Source organism: Nerophis lumbriciformis, linkage group LG13 (assembly GCF_033978685.3).
Source record: "Nerophis lumbriciformis linkage group LG13, RoL_Nlum_v2.1, whole genome shotgun sequence".
In the NCBI taxonomy this organism is placed as follows: domain Eukaryota; kingdom Metazoa; phylum Chordata; class Actinopteri; order Syngnathiformes; family Syngnathidae; genus Nerophis; species Nerophis lumbriciformis.
Genome location: NC_084560.2, coordinates 2,550,559 through 2,570,702, shown reverse-complemented (window position 1 = coordinate 2,570,702; position 20,144 = coordinate 2,550,559). Strand labels below are relative to the sequence as shown.

At 42.5% G+C, this 20,144-nt stretch overlaps 1 protein-coding gene across 2 annotated transcripts in view; it reads right to left on the bottom strand.

Moving 5' to 3' along the window:
- The window catches only part of LOC133613895 (kinesin heavy chain-like), an 84,628-nt gene that overhangs the window by 49,879 nt on the left and 14,605 nt on the right, over positions 1-20,144 (bottom strand). Inside the window, exons 3-9 of one of the 2 annotated variants that reach the window (XM_061971788.2) lie at positions 15,263-15,336; positions 15,098-15,202; positions 13,514-13,562; positions 5,148-5,203; positions 4,977-5,064; positions 4,740-4,864; positions 4,572-4,676 (exon numbers count right to left, since the gene is read on the bottom strand). In XM_061971788.2, coding sequence (XP_061827772.1) covers positions 4,572-4,676; positions 4,740-4,864; positions 4,977-5,064; positions 5,148-5,203; positions 13,514-13,562; positions 15,098-15,202; positions 15,263-15,336 — 602 coding nt within the window. Of the gene's footprint in view, positions 1-4,571; positions 4,677-4,739; positions 4,865-4,976; positions 5,065-5,147; positions 5,204-13,513; positions 13,563-15,097; positions 15,203-15,262; positions 15,337-20,144 lie in introns of those variants that run through there. The other variant, XM_061971789.1, reaches the window with a different exon arrangement.

Genomic DNA, 20,144 nt, shown 5'->3' with positions numbered 1-20,144 from the left:
GATGAGTGAGATCGGCTGATACCAATACCGATATTAAACTGTACATTTTCAACGTATGGCAGTTTAACGATACCAACACAATATTTAAATTATGATGTTTTATATACATAATGTTCTGTACTTATTGTGATTTTGTATTATTATATTTAATCTTTTACTTTCTGTTTTTTTTGCACTATTTTATGCACTTTTAACTGTGATTTATATGCAGAATGTTCTGTATTTATTGTGGTTTTTATTACATTTTTTACCTTTCTTTATTGGCTCTATTTTTATGCATTTTTAACTGTGTCTTATATATAGAATGTTCTGTACTTACTGTGTTTTTTATCATCCATCCATCCATCCATCCATTTCCTACCGCTTATTCCCTTCGGGGTTGCTGTAAGATTTTTAAATCTTTTACTTTTCTGTTTCTGCGCTATTTTTATGCATTTTTAACTGTTTTATATTTAGAATGTTCTGTACTTGTCAGGGAGAACGACATCAGTCGACTAATCGTTAGGATAATCGTTGACTAATCGACTATCAAAATAATTGTCAGTTGTAGCCCTATTCATTAAGGATTCGAATCGTCGGGGAGAACGACATTAGTCGACTAATCGTTAGGATAATCGTTGACTAATCGACTATCAAAATAGTCGTCAGATGCAGCCCTATTCATTAAGGATTGGAATCGTCAGGGAAAACGACAGTCGACTAATCGTTGGATAATCGTTGACTAATCGACTATCAAAATAGTCGTCAGTTGCAGCCCTATTCTTTAAGGATTCGAATCGTCGGGGAGAATGACATTCGTCGCCATATTCATTAAGGATTGGAATCGCCGGGGAGAACGACATTAGTCGACTAATCGTTAGGATAATCGTTGACTAATCGACTATCAAAATAGTCGTCAATTGCAGCCCTATTCATTAAGGATTGGAATCGTCCGGGAAAACGACATTAGTCAACTAATCGATGGATAATCGTTGACTAATCGACTATCAAAATAGTCGTCAGTTGCAGCCCTGTTCTTTAAGGATTCGAATTGTCGGGGAGAATGACATTAGTCGACTAATCGTTAGGATAATCGTTGACTAATCGACTATCAAAATAGTCATCAGTTGCAGCCCTATTCTTTAAGGATTTGAATCGTCGGGGAGAATGACATTAGTCGCCCTATTCATTAAGGATTCGAATAGTCGGGGAGAATGACATTCGTCGCCCCATTCATGAAGGATTCGAATCGACGGGGAGAATGACATTAGTCGCCATATTCATTAAGGATTGGAATCGTCGGGGAGAACAACATTAGTCGACTAATCGTTAGGATAATCGTTGACTAATCGACTATCAAAATAGTCGTCATTTGCAGCCCTATTCATTAAGGATTGGAATCGTCCGGGAAAACGACATTAGTCGAGTAATCGTTGGATAATCGTTGACTAATCGACTATCAAAATAGTCGTCAGTTGCAGCCCTGTTCTTTAAGGATTCGAATCGTCGGGGAGAATGACATTAGTCGACTAATCGTTAGGATAATCGTTGACTAATCGTTGACTAATTGACTATCAAAATAGTCGTCAGTTGCAGCCCTATTCTTTAAGGATTCGAATCGTTGGGGACAATGACATTAGTCGCCCTATTCATTAAGGATTGGAATCGTCGGGGAGAATGACATTTGTCGCCCTATTCATGAAGGATTCGAATCGTCGGGGAGAATGACATTCGTCGCCCCATTCATGAAGGATTCGAATCGTCGGGGAGAATGACATTAGTTGACTAATCGTTAGGATAATCGTTGACTAATCGTTGACTAATCGACTATCAAAATAGTCATCAGTTGCAACCCTATTCTTTAAGGATTCGAATCGTCGGCGAGAATGACATTAGTCGCCCTATTCATTAAGGATTGGAATCGTCGGGGAGAATGACATTTGTCGCCCTATTCATGAAGGATTCGAATCGTTGGGGAGAATGACATTCGTCGCCCCATTCATGAAGGATTCGAATCGTCGGGGAGAATGACATTAGTTGACTAATCGTTAGGATAATCGTTGACTAATCGTTGACTAATCGACCATCAAAATAGTCATCAGTTGCAGCCCTATTCTTTAAGGATTCGAATCGTCGGCGAGAATGACATTAGTCGCCCTATTCATGAAGGATTCGAATCGACGGGGAGAATGACATTCGTCGCCATATTCATTAAAGATTGGAATCGTCAGGGAGAACAACATCGTTAGGATAATCGTTGACTAATCGACTATCAAAATAGTTGTCAGTTGCAGCCCTATTCATTAAGGATTGGAATCGTCAGGGAAAACGACATTAGTCGACTAATCGTTGGATAATCGTTGACTAATCGACTATCAAAATAGTCGTCAGTTGCAGCCCTATTCTTTAAGGATTCGAATCGACGGGGAGAATGACATTAGTCGACTAATTTTTAGGATAATCGTTGACTAATCGACTATGCAAATAGTCGTCAGTTGCAGCCCTATTGATTAAGGATTGGAATCGTCAGGGAAAACTCCATTAGTCGACTAATCGTTAGGATAATCGTTGACTAATCGACTATCAAAATAGTCGTCAGTTGCAGCCCTATTCATTAAGGATTCGAATCGTCGGGGATAACGACATTAGTCGACTAATCGTTAGGATAATCGTTGACTAATCGACTATCAAAATAGTCGTCAGTTGCAGCCATATTCTTTAAGGCTTCGAATCGACGGGGAGAATGACATTAGTCGACTAATCGTTAGGATAATCGTTGACTAATCGACTATCAAAATAGTCGTCAGTTGCAGCCCTATTCATTAAGGATTGGAATCGTCCGGGAAAACGACATTAGTCAACTAATCGTTGGATAATCGTTGACTAATCGACTATCAAAATAGTCGTCAGTTGCAGCCCTGTTCTTCAAGGATTCGAATTGTCGGGGAGAATGACATTAGTCGACTAATCGTTAGGATAATCGTTGACTAATTGACTATCAAAATAGTCATCAGTTGCAGCCCTATTCTTTAAGGATTTGAATCGTCGGGGAGAATGACATTAGTCGCCCTATTCATTAAGGATTCGAATCGTCGGGGAGAATGACATTCGTCGCCCCATTCATGAAGGATTCGAATCGTCGGGGAGAATGACATTAGTCGCCCTATTCATTAAGGATTCGAATCGTCGGGGAGAATGACATTCGTCGCCCCATTCATGAAGGATTCGAATCGTCTGGGAGAATGACATTAGTTGACTAATCGTTAGGATAATCGTTGACTAATCGCTGACTAATCGACTATCAAAATAGTCGTCAGTTGCAGCCCTATTCTTTAAGGATTCGAATCGTCGGGGAGAATGACATTAGTCGCCCTATTCATGAAGGATTCGAATCGACGGGGAGAATGACATTCGTCGCCATATTCATTAAAGATTGGAATCGTCAGGGAGAACAACATCGTTAGGATAATCGTTGACTAATCGACTATCAAAATAGTTGTCAGTTGCAGCCCTATTCATTAAGGATTTGAATCGTCAGGGAAAACGACATTAGTCGACTAATCGTTGGATAACCGTTGACTAATCGACTATCAAAATAGTCGTCAGTTGCAGCCCTATCCTTTAAGGATTCGAATCGACGCGGAGAATGACATTAGTCGACTAATTGTTAGGATAATCGTTGACTAATCGACTATGAAAATAGTCTTCAGTTGCAGCCCTATTGATTAAGGATTGGAATTGTCAGGGAAAACTCCATGAGTCAACTAATCGTTAGGATAATCGTTGACTAATCGACTATCAAAATAGTCGTCAGTTGCATTCCCTATTCTTTAAGGATTCGAATCGACGGGGAGAATGACATTAGTCAACTAATTTTTAGGATAATCGTTGACTAATCGACTACGCAAATAGTCGTCAGTTGCAGCCCTATTGATTAAAGATTGGAATCGTCAGGGAAAACTCCATTAGTCGACTAATCGTTAGGATAATCGTTGACTAATCGACTATCAAAATAGTCGTCAGTTGCAGCCCTATTATTTAAGGATTCGAATCGTTGGGGAGAATGACATTAGTCGCCCTATTCGTGAAGGATTCGAATCGACGGGTAGAATGACATTCGTCGCCATATTCATTAAGGACTGGAATCGTCAGGGAGAACAACATTAGTCGACTAATCGTTAGGATAATCGTTAGGATAATCGACTATCAAAATAGTCGTCAGTTGCAGCCCTATTCATTAAGGATTGGAATCGTCAGGGAAAACGACATTAGTCGACTAATCGTTGGATAATCGTTGACTAATCGACTATCAAAATAGTCGTCAGTTGCAGCCCTATTCTTTAAGGATTCGAATCGACGGGGAGAATGACATTAGTCGACTAATTTTTAGGATAATCGTTGACTAATCGATTATGCAAATAGTCGTCAGTTGCAGCCCTATTGATTAAGGATTGGAATCGTCAGGTAAAGCTCCATTAGTCGACTAATCGTTAGGATAATCGTTGACTAATCGACTATCTAAATAGTCGTCAATTGCAGCACTATTCATTAAGGATTGGAATGGTTGGGGAAAAGGACAAGAGGTGACCAACCTTTCCCTCGCTCAGAGCCGCAATGACGTTGCCAAGAGCCGACAGAGACTTGTTGATGTTCTTGGCTTCATCCAAAACGGCTCCCTCAGCTCCAGTCTTACTCACCTGAATGGTGACAAGAGATGGTCGGTGAGGCGGGCGAAGCATTGAGCACAAGGAAAAGCTCACCTTCTCGCTGCCCGCCAGGTCCACCAGGTAAAGTTTGCCCAACAGCTTGGTCTCGGTCTCCACGTTCTCCTGCTTGATGCTGATGAGGAAAATGCAGTGGCTGCGCGAGCTGTGCTCGTTCATGTCTGCAAACACACACACACACCAAGCACAACGTCTGGCCGGGCAACATCCGCTCGGGAGATTTTTTTCCCCAACGTGTATGGCCGACACATTTAAGTGGTGAATCTCAATCACTTGTAACGGCGACGTGCCGGTTGGATTTCCCCTCGTCGATGACGTCCATGATCTCCTCTGGACTGGACACAAAACGCTCCGTGCAGCCCTGGAAGGGGACAAACCGAAAAATGAATGATTGCAATTGCAAAAAAAAAAGCAGACAGGGAACAAAAAGAACAAGAATGGTACCTTCACATAGGGAACCCTGTTTTTATCCTCATGAACAGCCAGGTTGGTCTTTGACACTAAAATATCACAAATAAAGCAAAACATACACAAATATGAAGTAGTGATTTCAAATGAGGCATCCACCTATTTTAATTGTGCCTGTGTTTTCAAAGGTTGTACGGTGTACCGGTACTAGTAAAGTATCGCGGTACTAATGATTGATAAACAGTACTATACTCTGTTTGAAAAGTTATCACTGGAGGAGGAGGAATAGCTAAACATGCTTCACTGCACACCGTCGGAGGATACAATAGCTCACTGGCGTGGGTTTTATCATCACAAAATCTTCTTTCGTTTTTTTAAATATTATATTTTGTTTATAAAGTCAGTAAATACGTCCCTGGACACATGAGGACTTTGAATATGACCAATGTATGATCCTGTAACTACTTGGTATCGCATCCATACCTAAATGTGTGGTATCATCCAAAATTAATGTCAAGTATCAAAGAAGAGAAGAATAAGTGATTATTACATTTTAACAGAAGTGTGTCAACTAATCGTTAGGATACTCGTAGACTAATCGACTATCAAAATAGTCGTCAGTTGCATTCCCTATTCATTAAGGATTGGAATCGTCGGGGAGAACGACATTAGTCGACTAATCGTTAGGATAATCGTTGACTAATCGACTATCAAAATAGTCGTCAGTTGCAGCCCTATTCATTAAGGATTGGAACCATCTGGGAAAACGACATTAGTCGACTAATCGTTGGATAATCGTTGACTAATCGACTATCAAAATAGTCGTCAGTTGCAGCCCTGTTCTTTAAGGATTCGAATCGTCAGGGAGAATGACATTAGTCGACTAATCGTTGGATAATCGTTGACTAATCGACTATCAAAATAGTCGTCAGTTGCAGCCCTGTTCTTTAAGGATTCGAATCGTCGGGGAGAATGACATTAGTCGCCCTATTCATTAAGGATTCGAATCGTCGGGGAGAATGACATTCGTCGCCCCATTCATGAAGGATTCGAATCGTCTGGGAGAATGACATTAGTTGACTAATCGTTAGGATAATCGTTGACTAATCGCTGACTAATCGACTATCAAAATAGTCATCAGTTGCAGCCCTATTCTTTAAGGATTCGAATCGTCGGGGAGAATGACATTAGTCGCCCTATTCATGAAGGATTCGAATCGACGGGGAGAATGACATTCGTCGCCATATTCATTAAAGATTGGAATCGTCAGGGAGAACAACATCGTTAGGATAATCGTTGACTAATCGACTATCAAAATAGTTGTCAGTTGCAGCCCTATTCATTAAGGATTGGAATCGTCAGGGAAAACGACATTCGTCGACTAATCGTTGGATAACCGTTGACTAATCGACTATCAAAATAGTCGTCAGTTGCAGCCCTATCCTTTAAGGATTCGAATCGACGCGGAGAATGACATTAGTCGACTAATTGTTAGGATAATCGTTGACTAATTGACTATCAAAATAGTCGTCAGTTGCAGCCCTGTTCTTTAAGGATTCGAATCGTTGGGGAGAATGACATTAGTCGCCCTATTCATTAAGGATTCGAATCGTCGGGGAGAATGACATTCGTCGCCCCATTCATGAAGGATTCGAATCGTCGGGGAGAATGACATTAGTCGCCCTATTCATTAAGGATTCGAATCGTCGGGGAGAATGACATTCGTCGCCCCATTCATGAAGGATTCGAATCGTCTGGGAGAATGACATTAGTTGACTAATCGTTAGGATAATCGTTGACTAATCGCTGACTAATCGACTATCAAAATAGTCATCAGTTGCAGCCCTATTCTTTAAGGATTTGAATCGTCGGGGAGAATGACATTAGTCGCCCTATTCATGAAGGATTCGAATCGACGGGGAGAATGACATTTGTCGCCATATTCATTAAAGATTGGAATCGTCAGGGAGAACAAGTGATTATTACATTTTAACAGAAGTGTAGATAGAACATGTTAAAACAGAAAATAGGCAGAAATTAACAGTAAATGAACAAGTAGATTAATAATATGTTTTTACAGTTTGTCCCTCATAATGTGTACAAAATAAAAGGTGTATAAATGACACAATATGTTACTGCATGGACTAATTAGGAGTCTTTGTTTGATTACTTACTACTAAAAGACAAGTTGTCTAGTATGTTCTCTATTTGATTTAAGGACTAAATTACAATAATAAACATATGTTTCATGTACACTAAGTCATTTTTAATTGACTTTTCCTAAATATGTACAAGTATTCATATTCTCTTCATGTTATATTATGCTCCTTTAGTTTGTATCTGTGGAGGGGGGGGCGTGGCCTGCGGGCCTGCCGCGGAACAGGGTGTGTCAGGACCGGCCTCGAAGACAGTGACAGGTGCGTAGATGGCACAGGTGGGCCCGGTTAGCTCAGTCGGTAGAGCATGAGACTCTTAATCTCGGGGTCGTGCCTTCGAGCCCCACATTGGGCGCCAATTGAAGAGGTTGCCCTCACCAGACCACCACAGACTGCCAGGAATTCAAGATATATCACCGTTTTATTTTTATCCAATGGTGCAAAGTATTTTGCTTTTCAGCACAGTGTCATTCAGCAGCACCTCCAACTACCCCCCTCGTTTCATCACGGCTGCTCCTAATAAAGGCGACAGGTGATTAGCTAACAAGGCGCACCTGTGTCATCCATGCACCCGCAGGCCACGCCCCCTCCACAGTATCCAATCAGAATTCAGCTCGCTTATGTTGCCATGCTGTGCCAAATCTGCCTTCAGAATCAACAATGTGTGTGCATTGTAAGTGAACGGGCACATACAGTTGATAGATCATTGCCATAGCCAATCAGATCACCAGTTGTCAGTAAGGCCTTCTAGCTGGCCTCACCTTGAACGTGACATTTACACGTCCTGTGATTGGATACTCACTGGTGTGAGCCGCGGCCGAGCCACACCCGGGACCGTTAGCGGATATAGCTACTTTTTTAACCCACAATGGCCGAAAGAGAGCAAAACGTTGATTAGATTGCAGATATAAGCCATTTTCAGGAAGGGTCAGCCGACTCCCGGCTGGTGAGGAAAAGGTTTGTCCGCCACTTCCAATCGAATCAAGCGACTACGAGCGGTACCACTGGCTTACGGCTTCTGATGGGTGCTGCAAATTGTGAGTTCAAATGTTTTATTTATTTGTTTTCTCACGTTCCAAGAGCTAGCTTATGTAGTCGAGGATCGGATCGCCAAATGCATTGCCTTCGGCTTCCGCCCAGCTCACATTGCACCCGACCTCTATGGCCCCTGCTATGGGTGGTGAGCCCATTGGAGGGGGGACCCACGTTGCCTCTTCGGGCTCGCCATCGTGCCCCACCTCCGGGCCTGGCTCCAGAAAGGGGCCCCGATGACCCGTGTCCGGGCGAGGGAAATCTGGGTCCTTTGTTTGTATTTTTCATGGAGGTCTTCGAGCTGCTCTTTGTCTGATCCCTCACGTAGGACCAGTTTGTCTTGGGAGACCCTACCGGGGGGCATTAAGCCTCCGGACAACATAGCTCCTGGGATCATTGGGACACGCTACCAAGATAAGGTGGCAGCTCATCGAGAGGAGCCAGATCAGGTGGTTTGGGCATCTGGTCAGGATGCCACCTGAACATCTCCCTAGGGAGGTGTTTAGGGCATGTCCGACCGGTAGGAGGCCACGGGGAATACCCAGGACACGTTGGGAAGACTATCTCCACTCTACTCACTACGCGGTATGGCGTAGTGGGTAGAGCGGCCGTGCCAGAAACCTGAGGGTTGCAGGTTTGCTCCCCGCCTCTTGACATCCAAATCGCTGCCGTTGTGTCCTTGGGCAGGACACTTCACCGCTCACACTGGTGAATGAATGAACGGAGGGGCCGTAGGCACAAACTGGCAGCCACGCTTCCGTCAGTCTACCCCAGGGCAGCTGTGGCTACAAATGTAGCTTACCACCACCAGGTGTGAGTGAATGATGGGTTCCCACTTCTCTGTGAGCGCTTTGAGTATCTAACAATAGAAAAGCACGATATAAAATGTAATCCATTATCCATCCATCCATCCATCTTCTTCCGCTTATCCGAGGTCGGGTCGCGGGGGCAGCAGCTTAAGCAGGGAAGCCCAGACTTCCCTCTCCCCAGCCACTTGGTCCAGCTCCTCCCGGGGGATCCCGAGGCGTTCCCAGGCCAGCCGGGAGACATAGTCTTCCCAGCGTGTCCTGGGTCTTCCCCGTGGCCTCCTATCGGTCGGATGTGCCCGAAACACCTTCCTAGGGAGGCGTTCGGGTGGCATCCTGACCAGATGCCCGAACCACCTGATCTGGCTCCTCTCAATGAGCTGCCACCTTATCTTGGTAGAGGAGTTTGCGTGTCCCAATGATCCCAGGAGCTATGTTGTCCGGAGGCTTTATGCCCCCTGGTAGGGTCTCCCAAGACAAACTGGTCCTACGTGAGGGATCAGACAAAGAGCAGCTCGAAGACCTCCATGAAAAATACAAACAAAGGACCCAGATTTCCCTCGCCCGGACACGGGTCATCGGGGCCCCCCTCTGGAGCCAGGCCCGGAGGTGGGGCACGATGGCGAGCCCGAAGAGGCAACGTGGGTCCCCCCTCCAATGGGCTCACCACCCATAGTCACGATCCACTCTTCCCCCACTCGTGAACAATAATAATAATAATTATTATTATTATCTCTCCCGGCTGGCCTGGGAACGCCTCGGGATCCCCCGAGAGGAGCTGGACCAAGTGGCTGGGGAGAGGGAAGTCTGGGCTTCCCTGCTTAGGCTGCTGCCCCCGCGACCCGACCGGAAGAAGATGGATGGATGCATGGACATTTAATGTGTTTTTTTCAATTATTTACATTTTGACAGTACCACAGTAGGGATGTGTTTTAATTGTTGATGCAGGTTTATTGATTTTTAAACCTGCCTGTTTTGTACACTGTTGAGGTGCATCAGTACACAGTAGTGCGCAAATGTGTTTCTGTATAATATTTCATGTGGTGACATTAATGATGGTATTTAGAGAGGTATTTATTAAAGTAGGACCTCACTGAAGGCCTCGGTGTGAAATGTACGGCTCGCCACTGGATTTGGGTGTGCCACAAGGATCTATTTTGGGCCCGCTGCTTTTCAGTAAATGATCTTCCCAATATTTGCAAAATCTGCCAAATGTGTGCAGATGATACAAGACACTCCTCAACGGACTTCAGAGATATTCAACAGAAATATCAACATGGCTTCAAAATAACGATTTAATCCTAAATTACAACAAAATAATAATAAGTAAAAAATAAAAAAACTAGAACAGCCTAATAGCTAGAACTAGCACACATACAGGTAAAAGCCAGTAAATTAGAATATTTTGAAAAACTTGATTTATTTCAGTAATTGCATTCAAAAGGTATAACTTGTACATTATATTTATTCATTGCACACAGACTGATGCATTCAAATGTTTATTTCATTTAATTTTGATGATTTGAAGTGGCAACAAATGAAAATCCAAAATTCCGTGTGTCACAAAATTAGAATATTACTTAAGGCTAATACAAAAAAGGGATTTTTAGAAATGTTGGCCAACTGAAAAGTATGAAAATGAAAAATATGAGCATGTACAATACTCAATACTTGGTTGGAGCTCCTTTTGCCTCAATTACTGCGTTAATGCGGCGTGGCATGGAGTCGATGAGTTTCTGGCACTGCTCAGGTGTTATGAGAGCCCAGGTTGCTCTGATAGTGGCCTTCAACTCTTCTGCGTTTTTGGGTCTGGCATTCTGCATCTTCCTTTTCACAATACCCCACAGATTTTCTATGGGGCTAAGGTCAGGGGAGTTGGCGGGCCAATTTAGAACAGAAATACCATGGTCCGTAAACCAGGCACAGGTAGATTTTGCGCTGTGTGCAGGCGCCAAGTCCTGTTGGAACTTGAAATCTCCATCTCCATAGAGCAGGTCAGCAGCAGGAAGCATGAAGTGCTCTAAAACTTGCTGGTAGACGGCTGCGTTGACCCTGGATCTCAGGAAACAGAGTGGACCGACACCAGCAGATGACATGGCACCCCAAACCATCACCCAACCATGCAAATTTTGCATTTCCTTTGGAAATCGAGGTCCCAGAGTCTGGAGGAAGACAGGAGAGGCACAGGATCCACGTTGCCTGAAGTCTAGTGTAAAGTTTCCACCATCAGTGATGGTTTGGGGTGCCATGTCATCTGCTGGTGTCGGTCCACTCTGTTTCCAGAGATCCAGGGTCAACGCAGCCGTCTACCAGCAAGTTTTAGAGCACTTCATGCTTCCTGCTGCTGACCTGTTCTATGGAGATGGAGATTTCAAGTTCCAACAGGACTTGGCGCCTGCACACAGCGCAAAATCTACCCGTGCCTGGTTTACGGACCATGGTATTTCTGTTCTAAATTGGCCCGCCAACTCCCCTGACCTTAGCCCCATAGAAAATCTGTGGGGTATTGTGAAAAGGAAGATGCAGAATGCCAGACCCAAAAACACAGAAGAGTTGAAGGCCACTATCAGAGCAACCTGGGCTCTCATAACACCTGAGCAGTGCCAGAAACTCATCGACTCCATGCCACACCGCATTAACGCAGTAATTGAGGCAAAAGGAGCTCCAACCAAGTATTGAGTATTGTACATGCTCATATTTTTCATTTTCATACTTTTCAGTTGGCCAACATTTCTAAAAATCCCTTTTTTGTATTAGCCTTAAGTAATATTCTAATTTTGTGACACACGGAATTTTGGATTTTCATTTGTTGCCACTTCAAATCATCAAAATTAAATGAAATAAACATTTGAATGCATCAGTCTGTGTGCAATGAATAAATATAATGTACAAGTTACACCTTTTGAATGCAATTAGTGAAATAAATCAAGTTTTTCAAAATATTCTAATTTACTGGCTTTCACCTGTATATCTAAAAAGAAGGGTTTTTAAGCCTTTTTTTAAAAGCATCCACAGTCTGTTGTGCCCTCAGGTGGTCAAGGGAGAGTGTTCCACACACTGGGAGCGGCGGAGCAGAAAGCAAAACAGTTTATCTCTGAAGAAAAACACTCATTAAATGAAATTCAGGTCAACATTAATCAAAATAAAATAGAGCAGGTAAAGGAATTGAAATATTTGGGTGTTATTTTGGACCCGCAGCTAAAATGTGATGGCCATATTATAAAAAGACGTATAAACTGCCAGTTTATCTGTTCAAGCTGCACAAGTTGACATGTGTCTTATTGTGCCACGGTCTGGGGACAGGCCACGAGACGTGTAGTGAAGCCTCTGTTGTCGTTGCATAAATAAACACTCTTACTGTTAAATATATTTAACATGTAACATTCCCCACAGTTTGAACAGTAACACTGTGAATATTGAGGGAAAAAAAACACTACTTTAATCAAGTGATTCTTTGGCGAACCACTAGATGGAGCCTGCGTACCAATAGTAGTACACGTACCACAGTATTGTTACATTACTGCAGTTTTTTGTACTCCGTTCTATTGTAGTGTTTGTCATACAATATTCATTACCTGTGTTTTCTTGTTAAAAAGCATACTACAACCAAACGGTCTCATTCATTTTGTATTTCATGTATACAGCATGTGTTTCAAAGTACATTTTGTATTTCATGCCTGTAAGATTTAAAATATATTTAAGTATTTCATGCAAATATGTTCCAAAGTACATTTTGTAGTTAATGCATGTATGATTTAAAGTATATTTAGTAGTTAATGCAAATATGTTCCAAAGTACATTTTGTATTTCATGAAATATGTTCCAAAGTACATTTTGTGTTTCATAAAATATGTTCCAAAATACATTTGGTATTTCATGCAAATATGTTCCAAAGTACATTTTGTGTTTCAAGCAAATATGTTCCAAAGTACATTTTATGTTTCAAGCAAATATGTTCCAAAGTACATGTTGTGTTTCATGTATATGTGTTCCAAAGTACATTTTGTTTTTCATGCATGTACAGTAAGAAGGGGATTCAAATGGCCCCATTCGTCACGGTTTACCTGACACATGAAATGTGACAAATCGGGGGGGTGTACTATCCACTTCAGCCGCCGATTGGCAGTAGAGTGTGGAATATCTTAAATTGTGTTTTGTGGCAATTCCAACTTTGACTACAGCATTAGTTGCTATGTAGAGTGACGCTTTCCATCGTTTTCAGCAGACTGCACTGCAAAATGATTACACCCCCCACACGAGATCTACCCAGAAATGGGGCCATATGAATCCTGTTTCAAAGTATATTCTTTTACTTCATGCATATAATTGTCTAATTGTATGTTGTCATTCATGCATGAACACTTTTTTTTACTTCATGCATATACTTTTCAAAGTGTGTTTTGCTTACCATCCAGCAAGTCTCGGATTTTATCCAAATAGATTTCAAAATAAGAGACCTGTAGATCCAACAGTGACATTTAAACACTCATACAGATTCATTATTATTATTAAGAATATATTTTTTTCATCTCATTTGTATGTATATTTTCATGTACATTTAAGAGTACCGTATTTTCCGCACCATAAGGCGCCCTGGGTTAAAAGCCGCGCCTTCAATGAACGGCATATTTCAAAACTTTGTCCACCTATAAGCCGCCCCGTGTTGTAAGCCGCATCTAACTGCGCTAAAGGAATGTCAAAAAAACAGTCAGATAGGTCAGTCAAACTTTAATAATATATTAAAAACCAGCGTTCTAACAACTCTGTTCACTCCCAAAATGTACGCAAATGTGCAATCACAAACATACGTATATCAACATCCGGCCTCTTCGCGTAAACTTAAACTTACCTTAACCACTCGCTCATCTTTTCTTCATCCATCCCTTCGAGTTAGCTTTTATGATGACGCCGGCTGGAAAGGTCTCTTTTGGCAAGGTCTTCCTTTTGAATATCACCATGGGTGGAAGTTTCTGGCCATTAGCATGGCAAGCTAGAACCACAGTGAAGGATGACTTCTCATTCCCTGTGGTGCGAATATTCACCGTACGTGCTCCCGTTGTATCCACAGTGCGGTTCACAGGAATATCAGTTGCTGTGAAATAGTAATCCGTGTGCGGATGGAGAGATTGCGTCTTTTCATGACCCGGATCCTTGTCGCTTTGTAGGAGCCATTTTGTGGTCTTTACAGATGTAAACACACAAAGGAAATGAAACGTACGGTGATATCCGCGCGCTTTTTCTTCTTCTACGGGGGCGGGTGGTTGCTTACAGTAGAAGAAGAAGCGCTTCCTGTTCTATGGGGGCGGGTGCTTACCTTGGCGGTTGCTTGCGTAGAAGAAGAAGCGCTTCCTGTTCTACCGGGAAAAAAGATGGCGGCTGTTTACCGAAGTTGCGAGACCGAAACTTTATGAAAATGAATCTTAATATTTATCCATATATAAAGCGCACCGAGTTAAAAGCCGCACTGTCAGCTTTTGAGTAAATTTGTGGTTTTTAGGTGCGGCTAATAGTGCGGAAAATACGGTAGTTTGTAAGAAAGACCCAAACAAAAATGGATTTCTATCATATTTATTGTGCACCTAAAATCATTTTTCTATTTTTATTAATGCGTTGAAAATATGTAATTGTCTTCAAAGGGTGGCTAGTTTTATGTTACTATTTTTTGTAATTGTAGCTTGGTTTGTGTTAGTAACGTGTTAATAATGTAAATCCAATGAAGATAATAACGTGAAAACATATTTTATAGAGAACTATAAAATTCCCTCGGAAATTTTGATGGGCCTGCTCTCTGTTCCCTGTACCTCTGGCCGGGGGTCGCTGGAAGCCATCATACTTTGAAGATGGCGCCGAGTGTCAATGAGCTACAAAGCTAGCCTAGAACGTTAGCACGCTTACATTAAAATGCTAACATATAGCATGTGTGCAAACGGTAGCATGATAACAGTTAGCATGTTTCATATACCAAATATCGGCTGCGTGGCGTTCAAGTCACCTTGATATGGAATTCCAGGTTCTCGTTCATGGAGTAGATGTGGTCAAAGATGTCTGTGGCGATGCGGGGAATGATCCCCATCAGCCGGCAGTCGTGTAGTTGACCCTTGAACAAGGAGAGGTTTTTAGGAACCCACCAAAAAAACGAATGTGATGTCCAACTCACCTCCATCGTGTGCGTTTTTCCTGATGACGTTTGACCGTACGCAAAGATGGTTCCGTTGTAGCCGCCCAACACATCTGAAACACACGATTATGTCATTCTGCCATGTGAGGACATCCTGTATTTTGTAGTTAAAGGGGAACATTATCACAATTTCAGAAGGGTTAAAACCATTAAAAATCAGTTCCCAGTGGCTTATTATTATACGTTTTTTTCAATATTTTACCCATCACGCAATATCCCTAAAAAAAGCTTCAAAGTGCCTGATTTTAATCATCGTTATATACACCCGTCCATTTTCCTGTGACGTCACATAGTGAAGCCAACACAAACAAACATGGTGGAAAGAACAGCAAGCTATAGCGACATTAGCTCGGATTCAGACTCGGATTTTCAGCGGCTTAAGCGATTCAACAGATTACGCATGTATTGAAACGGATGGTTGTAGTGTGGAGGCAGGTAGCGAAAACCAAATTGAAGAAGAAACTGAAGCTATTGAGCCATATCGGTTTGAACCGTATGCAAGCGAAACCGACGAAAACGGCACGACAGCCAGCGACACGGGAGAAAGCGAGGACGAATTCGGCGATCGCCTTCTAACCAACGATTGGTATGTGTTTGTTTGGCATTAAAGGAAACTAACAACTATGAACTAGGTTTACAGCATATGAAATACATTTGGCAACAACATGCACTTTGAGAGTGCAGACAGCCCAATTTTCATCAATTAATATATTCTGTAGACATACCCTCATCCGCGCTCTTTTCCTGAAAGCTGATCTGTCCAGTTTTGGAGTTGATGTCAGCAGGCCAGGGAAGCTAGGGTCGATATTCTTCTCTTGACGGTGTGAGCCAAGACATCCAGGGGGTTTAGCTCGCTCGTCTGCGGGAACAAACTGCCGCCATTGCTTGCCATGCTACCGAGGTCCTTTGTCCCTGAATTGCTCACACACTCCGGCAGATTCAATGGGGGTCTGGCGGCAGTTTTCTTTGACTTTATGGTTGGAAATGCATCGGTTTTGAGTGTCGCAGGATATCCACACATTCTTGCCATCTCTGTCGTAGCATAGCTTTCGTCGGTAAAGTGTGCGGAACAAAGGTCCAATTTCTTGCCACTTTGGCATCTTTGGGCCACTGGTGCAACTTGAATCCGTCCCTGTTGGTGTTGTTACACCCTCCGACAACACACCGACGAGGCATGATGTCTCCAAGGTACGGAAAACAGTCGAAAAAACGGAAAATAACAGAGCTGATTTGACTCGGTGTTTGAGAAAATGGCGGATTGCTTCCCGATGTGACGTCACGTTGTGACGTCATCGCTCCGAGAGCGAATATTAGAAAGGCGTTTAATTCGCCAAAATTCACCCATTTAGAGTTCGGAAATCGGTTAAAAATATATATGGTCTTTTTTCTGCAACATCAAGGTATATATTGACGCTTACATAGGTCTGGTGATAATGTTCCCCTTTATCCATCCATCCATCCATTTTCTACCGCTTATTCCCTTTGGGGTCGCGGGGGGCGCTGGAGCCTATCTCAGCTACAATCGGGCAGAAGGCGGGGTACACCCTGGACAAGTCGCCACCTCATCGCAGGGCCAACACAGATAGACAGACAACATTCACACACTAGGGCCCATTTAGTGTTGCCAATCAACCTATCCAGTGTTTCCCACACATTCATTTATTTGTGGCGGCCCGCCACGAAAGAATTATGTCCGCCACAAATGGATTTTTCGGCTTTTGACTCGCTCGACCGCTCATAAAAGCAATGGGACTGTCTGTGAATGTTGCTTGTAGTTACACCTCCGGTGCAGTAGGTGGCGGTATGCATTGTAACTCCGCCAATAGCACTTAACTCACCTGGTGGGCCAGAAGAAGAAGAAGAAGAAGAAGAGGGACGGACGGACGGGACCAAAATACTCGCCGACTACTTTTCATAATGATGGCGCTTCCTACGTTTCTACCTCAAACGTCCAAAAGCTGCTGAAAGCCTTGATCCAGGATGCCATGGGGAAAAAACTTAAATGGTGCCTTTTGGCGATAGTTAGCAGCTTGGTGGCTCATAGCCGGCTAGCTAACGCTTGCTAGCGTGGTAGCATTGCTTCATTTTTACAGGTGTTATAGGTAGATAGGTTATAGCTGCATCGCTCGCGGCTCGTCATATATTTAATGTTAATCCGCGATTTCACCGAGCGTTTCACTGACGGTTTCGCCTGACGCTGCTTCATTAACACCGCCGCTGTTTGACTCGGTCACCTGTTTTCATACCGACGAGCTAACGTGTCCAGGTTATAACCCTGTTGTCAATAAACACACATGGACTGAAGCTAAATTGTCCACTGTCCACTGCAGCATGTGAATGCAATGAAAAGAATCAAATCTGAGCCAACCAGCTGTTAAAATGTTGTCCGGGTTAATGTTTTGGCCATTAAAGGCCCTTCATTTCAAGATTTCAACTGTGATTGGGCTTTAAACAGGTGGTTGACCTGTTCAGATGAGTGTAACTGCTACTGGTCAAATAATGTGAAATAGCATTTAATTTTACATGTATGCAATGCCATTTAAATGTAATTATAGATAATAATAATAATAATAAATACTGTGTAGTGTTGTAAATAGTCAACGGGAAGGATTCTAGTAAGATATAAGCCATGAGCACTACACAGCCAGAAAAAAACCTAGGCAGGACAAGTAAAAATATTGGGGCAAGTAGATTTGAGAAGTCGGGCAAGTAGAAAAAAACCTTAACGTTGAACCCTGCATGTGTTGAGCTGCTGGTTAGACGGCACTGTACATAGAGCGCTTCTGCTCGTTGGTAATAAATTCTAATGTTGGATGTTCACTCCTTCACACAGATGAGTATAGAAAAATATTTTCAACGGCCGAAAAGGGCTGGACTTGGAGAGGAGGTAGGCCTACAGTCCGGACCACAGGTGCGACCTGTTCAGCAGGAGGAGGAGGAGGAGGTTGACTGACTGTGGCAGGACACCTCTGCCTCTGTTTCACTTCATGTTGCTGGTAAATAATATGGTTGTAGTAGTAGGCTAAAGTTAAATTATTTAGTATTCACTAATTAAAGGGGCAGAGCTTTAAGAGACATTATAGCTTTTATATTTTATAAGATATATTTTTTGTAAGAACCACAATTAATAAATATATTTCAGTGAATCACTAATTGTTCAAATCTGTATATAAATATGTACATAAAATGTTGTAATTATATTCCAACTCCGCGTTCTTCTTGGTCATCGTATGGTCTTTTTTCTGCAACATCAAGGTATATATTGACGCTTACATAGGTCTGGTGATAATGTTCCCCTTTAATCAATAATAAATACAAATCATATAATTACATATCAAACATTCTGCAAATATGTTTAGGTTTAGGAAAAAAACAATCAGACATCATATACTGTAGTTTTGTGTTTTCCTGCTCCTTTTCAGACACAGTCTTTGTTTTTGGAGAGGGGGGACACAGATTCGGTGATCGCAGATGAAGCGCTAGCTGTCTTGGGTCGAGACCCGGGGTGGACCACTCATCTGTGCATCAGTTGGGGACGTCTCTGCACTGCTGACCTGTCTCCACTCAAGATGATCTCCTGCTGGCCCCACTATGGACTGGACTCTCACGACTATGTTAGATCCACTATGGACTGGACTCTCACTATTATGTTAGATCCACTATGGACTGGACTCTCACTATTATGTTAGATCCACTATGGACTGGACTCTTACTATTATGTTAGATCCACTATGGACTGGACTCTTACTATTATGTTAGATCCACTATGGACTGGACTCTCACTATTATGTTAGATCCACTATGGACTGGACTCTCACTATTATGTTAGATCCACTATGGACTGGACTCTCACTATTATGTTAGATCCACTTTGGACTGGACTCTCACTATTATGTTAGATCCACTATGGACTGGACTCTCACAATATTATGTTAGCTCCACTATGGACTGGACTCTCACTATTATGTTAGATCCACTATGGACTGGACTCTCACACTATTATGTTAGATCCACTATGGACTGGACTCTCACACTATTATGTTAGATCCACTATGGACTGGACTCTCACACTATTATGTTAGATCCACTATGGACTGGACTCTCACACTATTATGTTAGATCCACTATGGACTGGACTCTCACTATTATGTTAGATCCACTATGGACTGGACTCTCACTATTATGTTAGATCCACTATGGACTGGACTCTCACTATTATGTTAGATCCACTATGGACTGGACTCTCACACTTATGTTAGATCCACTATGGACTGGACTCTCACTATTATGTTAGATCCACTATGGACTGGACTCTCACTATTATGTTAGATCCACTATGGACTGGACTCTCACACTATTATGTTAGATCCACTATGGACTGGACTCTCACTATTATGTTAGATCCACTATGGACTGGACTCTCACACTATTATGTTAGATCCACTATGGACTGGACTCTCACACTATTATGTTAGATCCACTATGGACTGGACTCTCACACTATTATGTTAGATCCACTATGGACTGGACTCTCACTATTATGTTAGATCCACTATGGACTGGACTCTCACTATTATGTTAGATCCACTATGGACTGGACTCTCACACTATTATGTTAGATCCACTATGGACTGGACTCTCACAATATTATGTTAGCTCCACTATGGACTGGACTCTCACACTATTATGTTATATCCACTATGGACTGGACTGTCACACTATTATGTTAGATCCACTATGGACTGGACTCTCACACTATTATGTTAGATCTACTATGGACTGGACTCTCACAATAATATGCTAGATCCACTATGGACTGGACTTTCACAATATTATGCTAGATCCACTCGACGTCCATTGC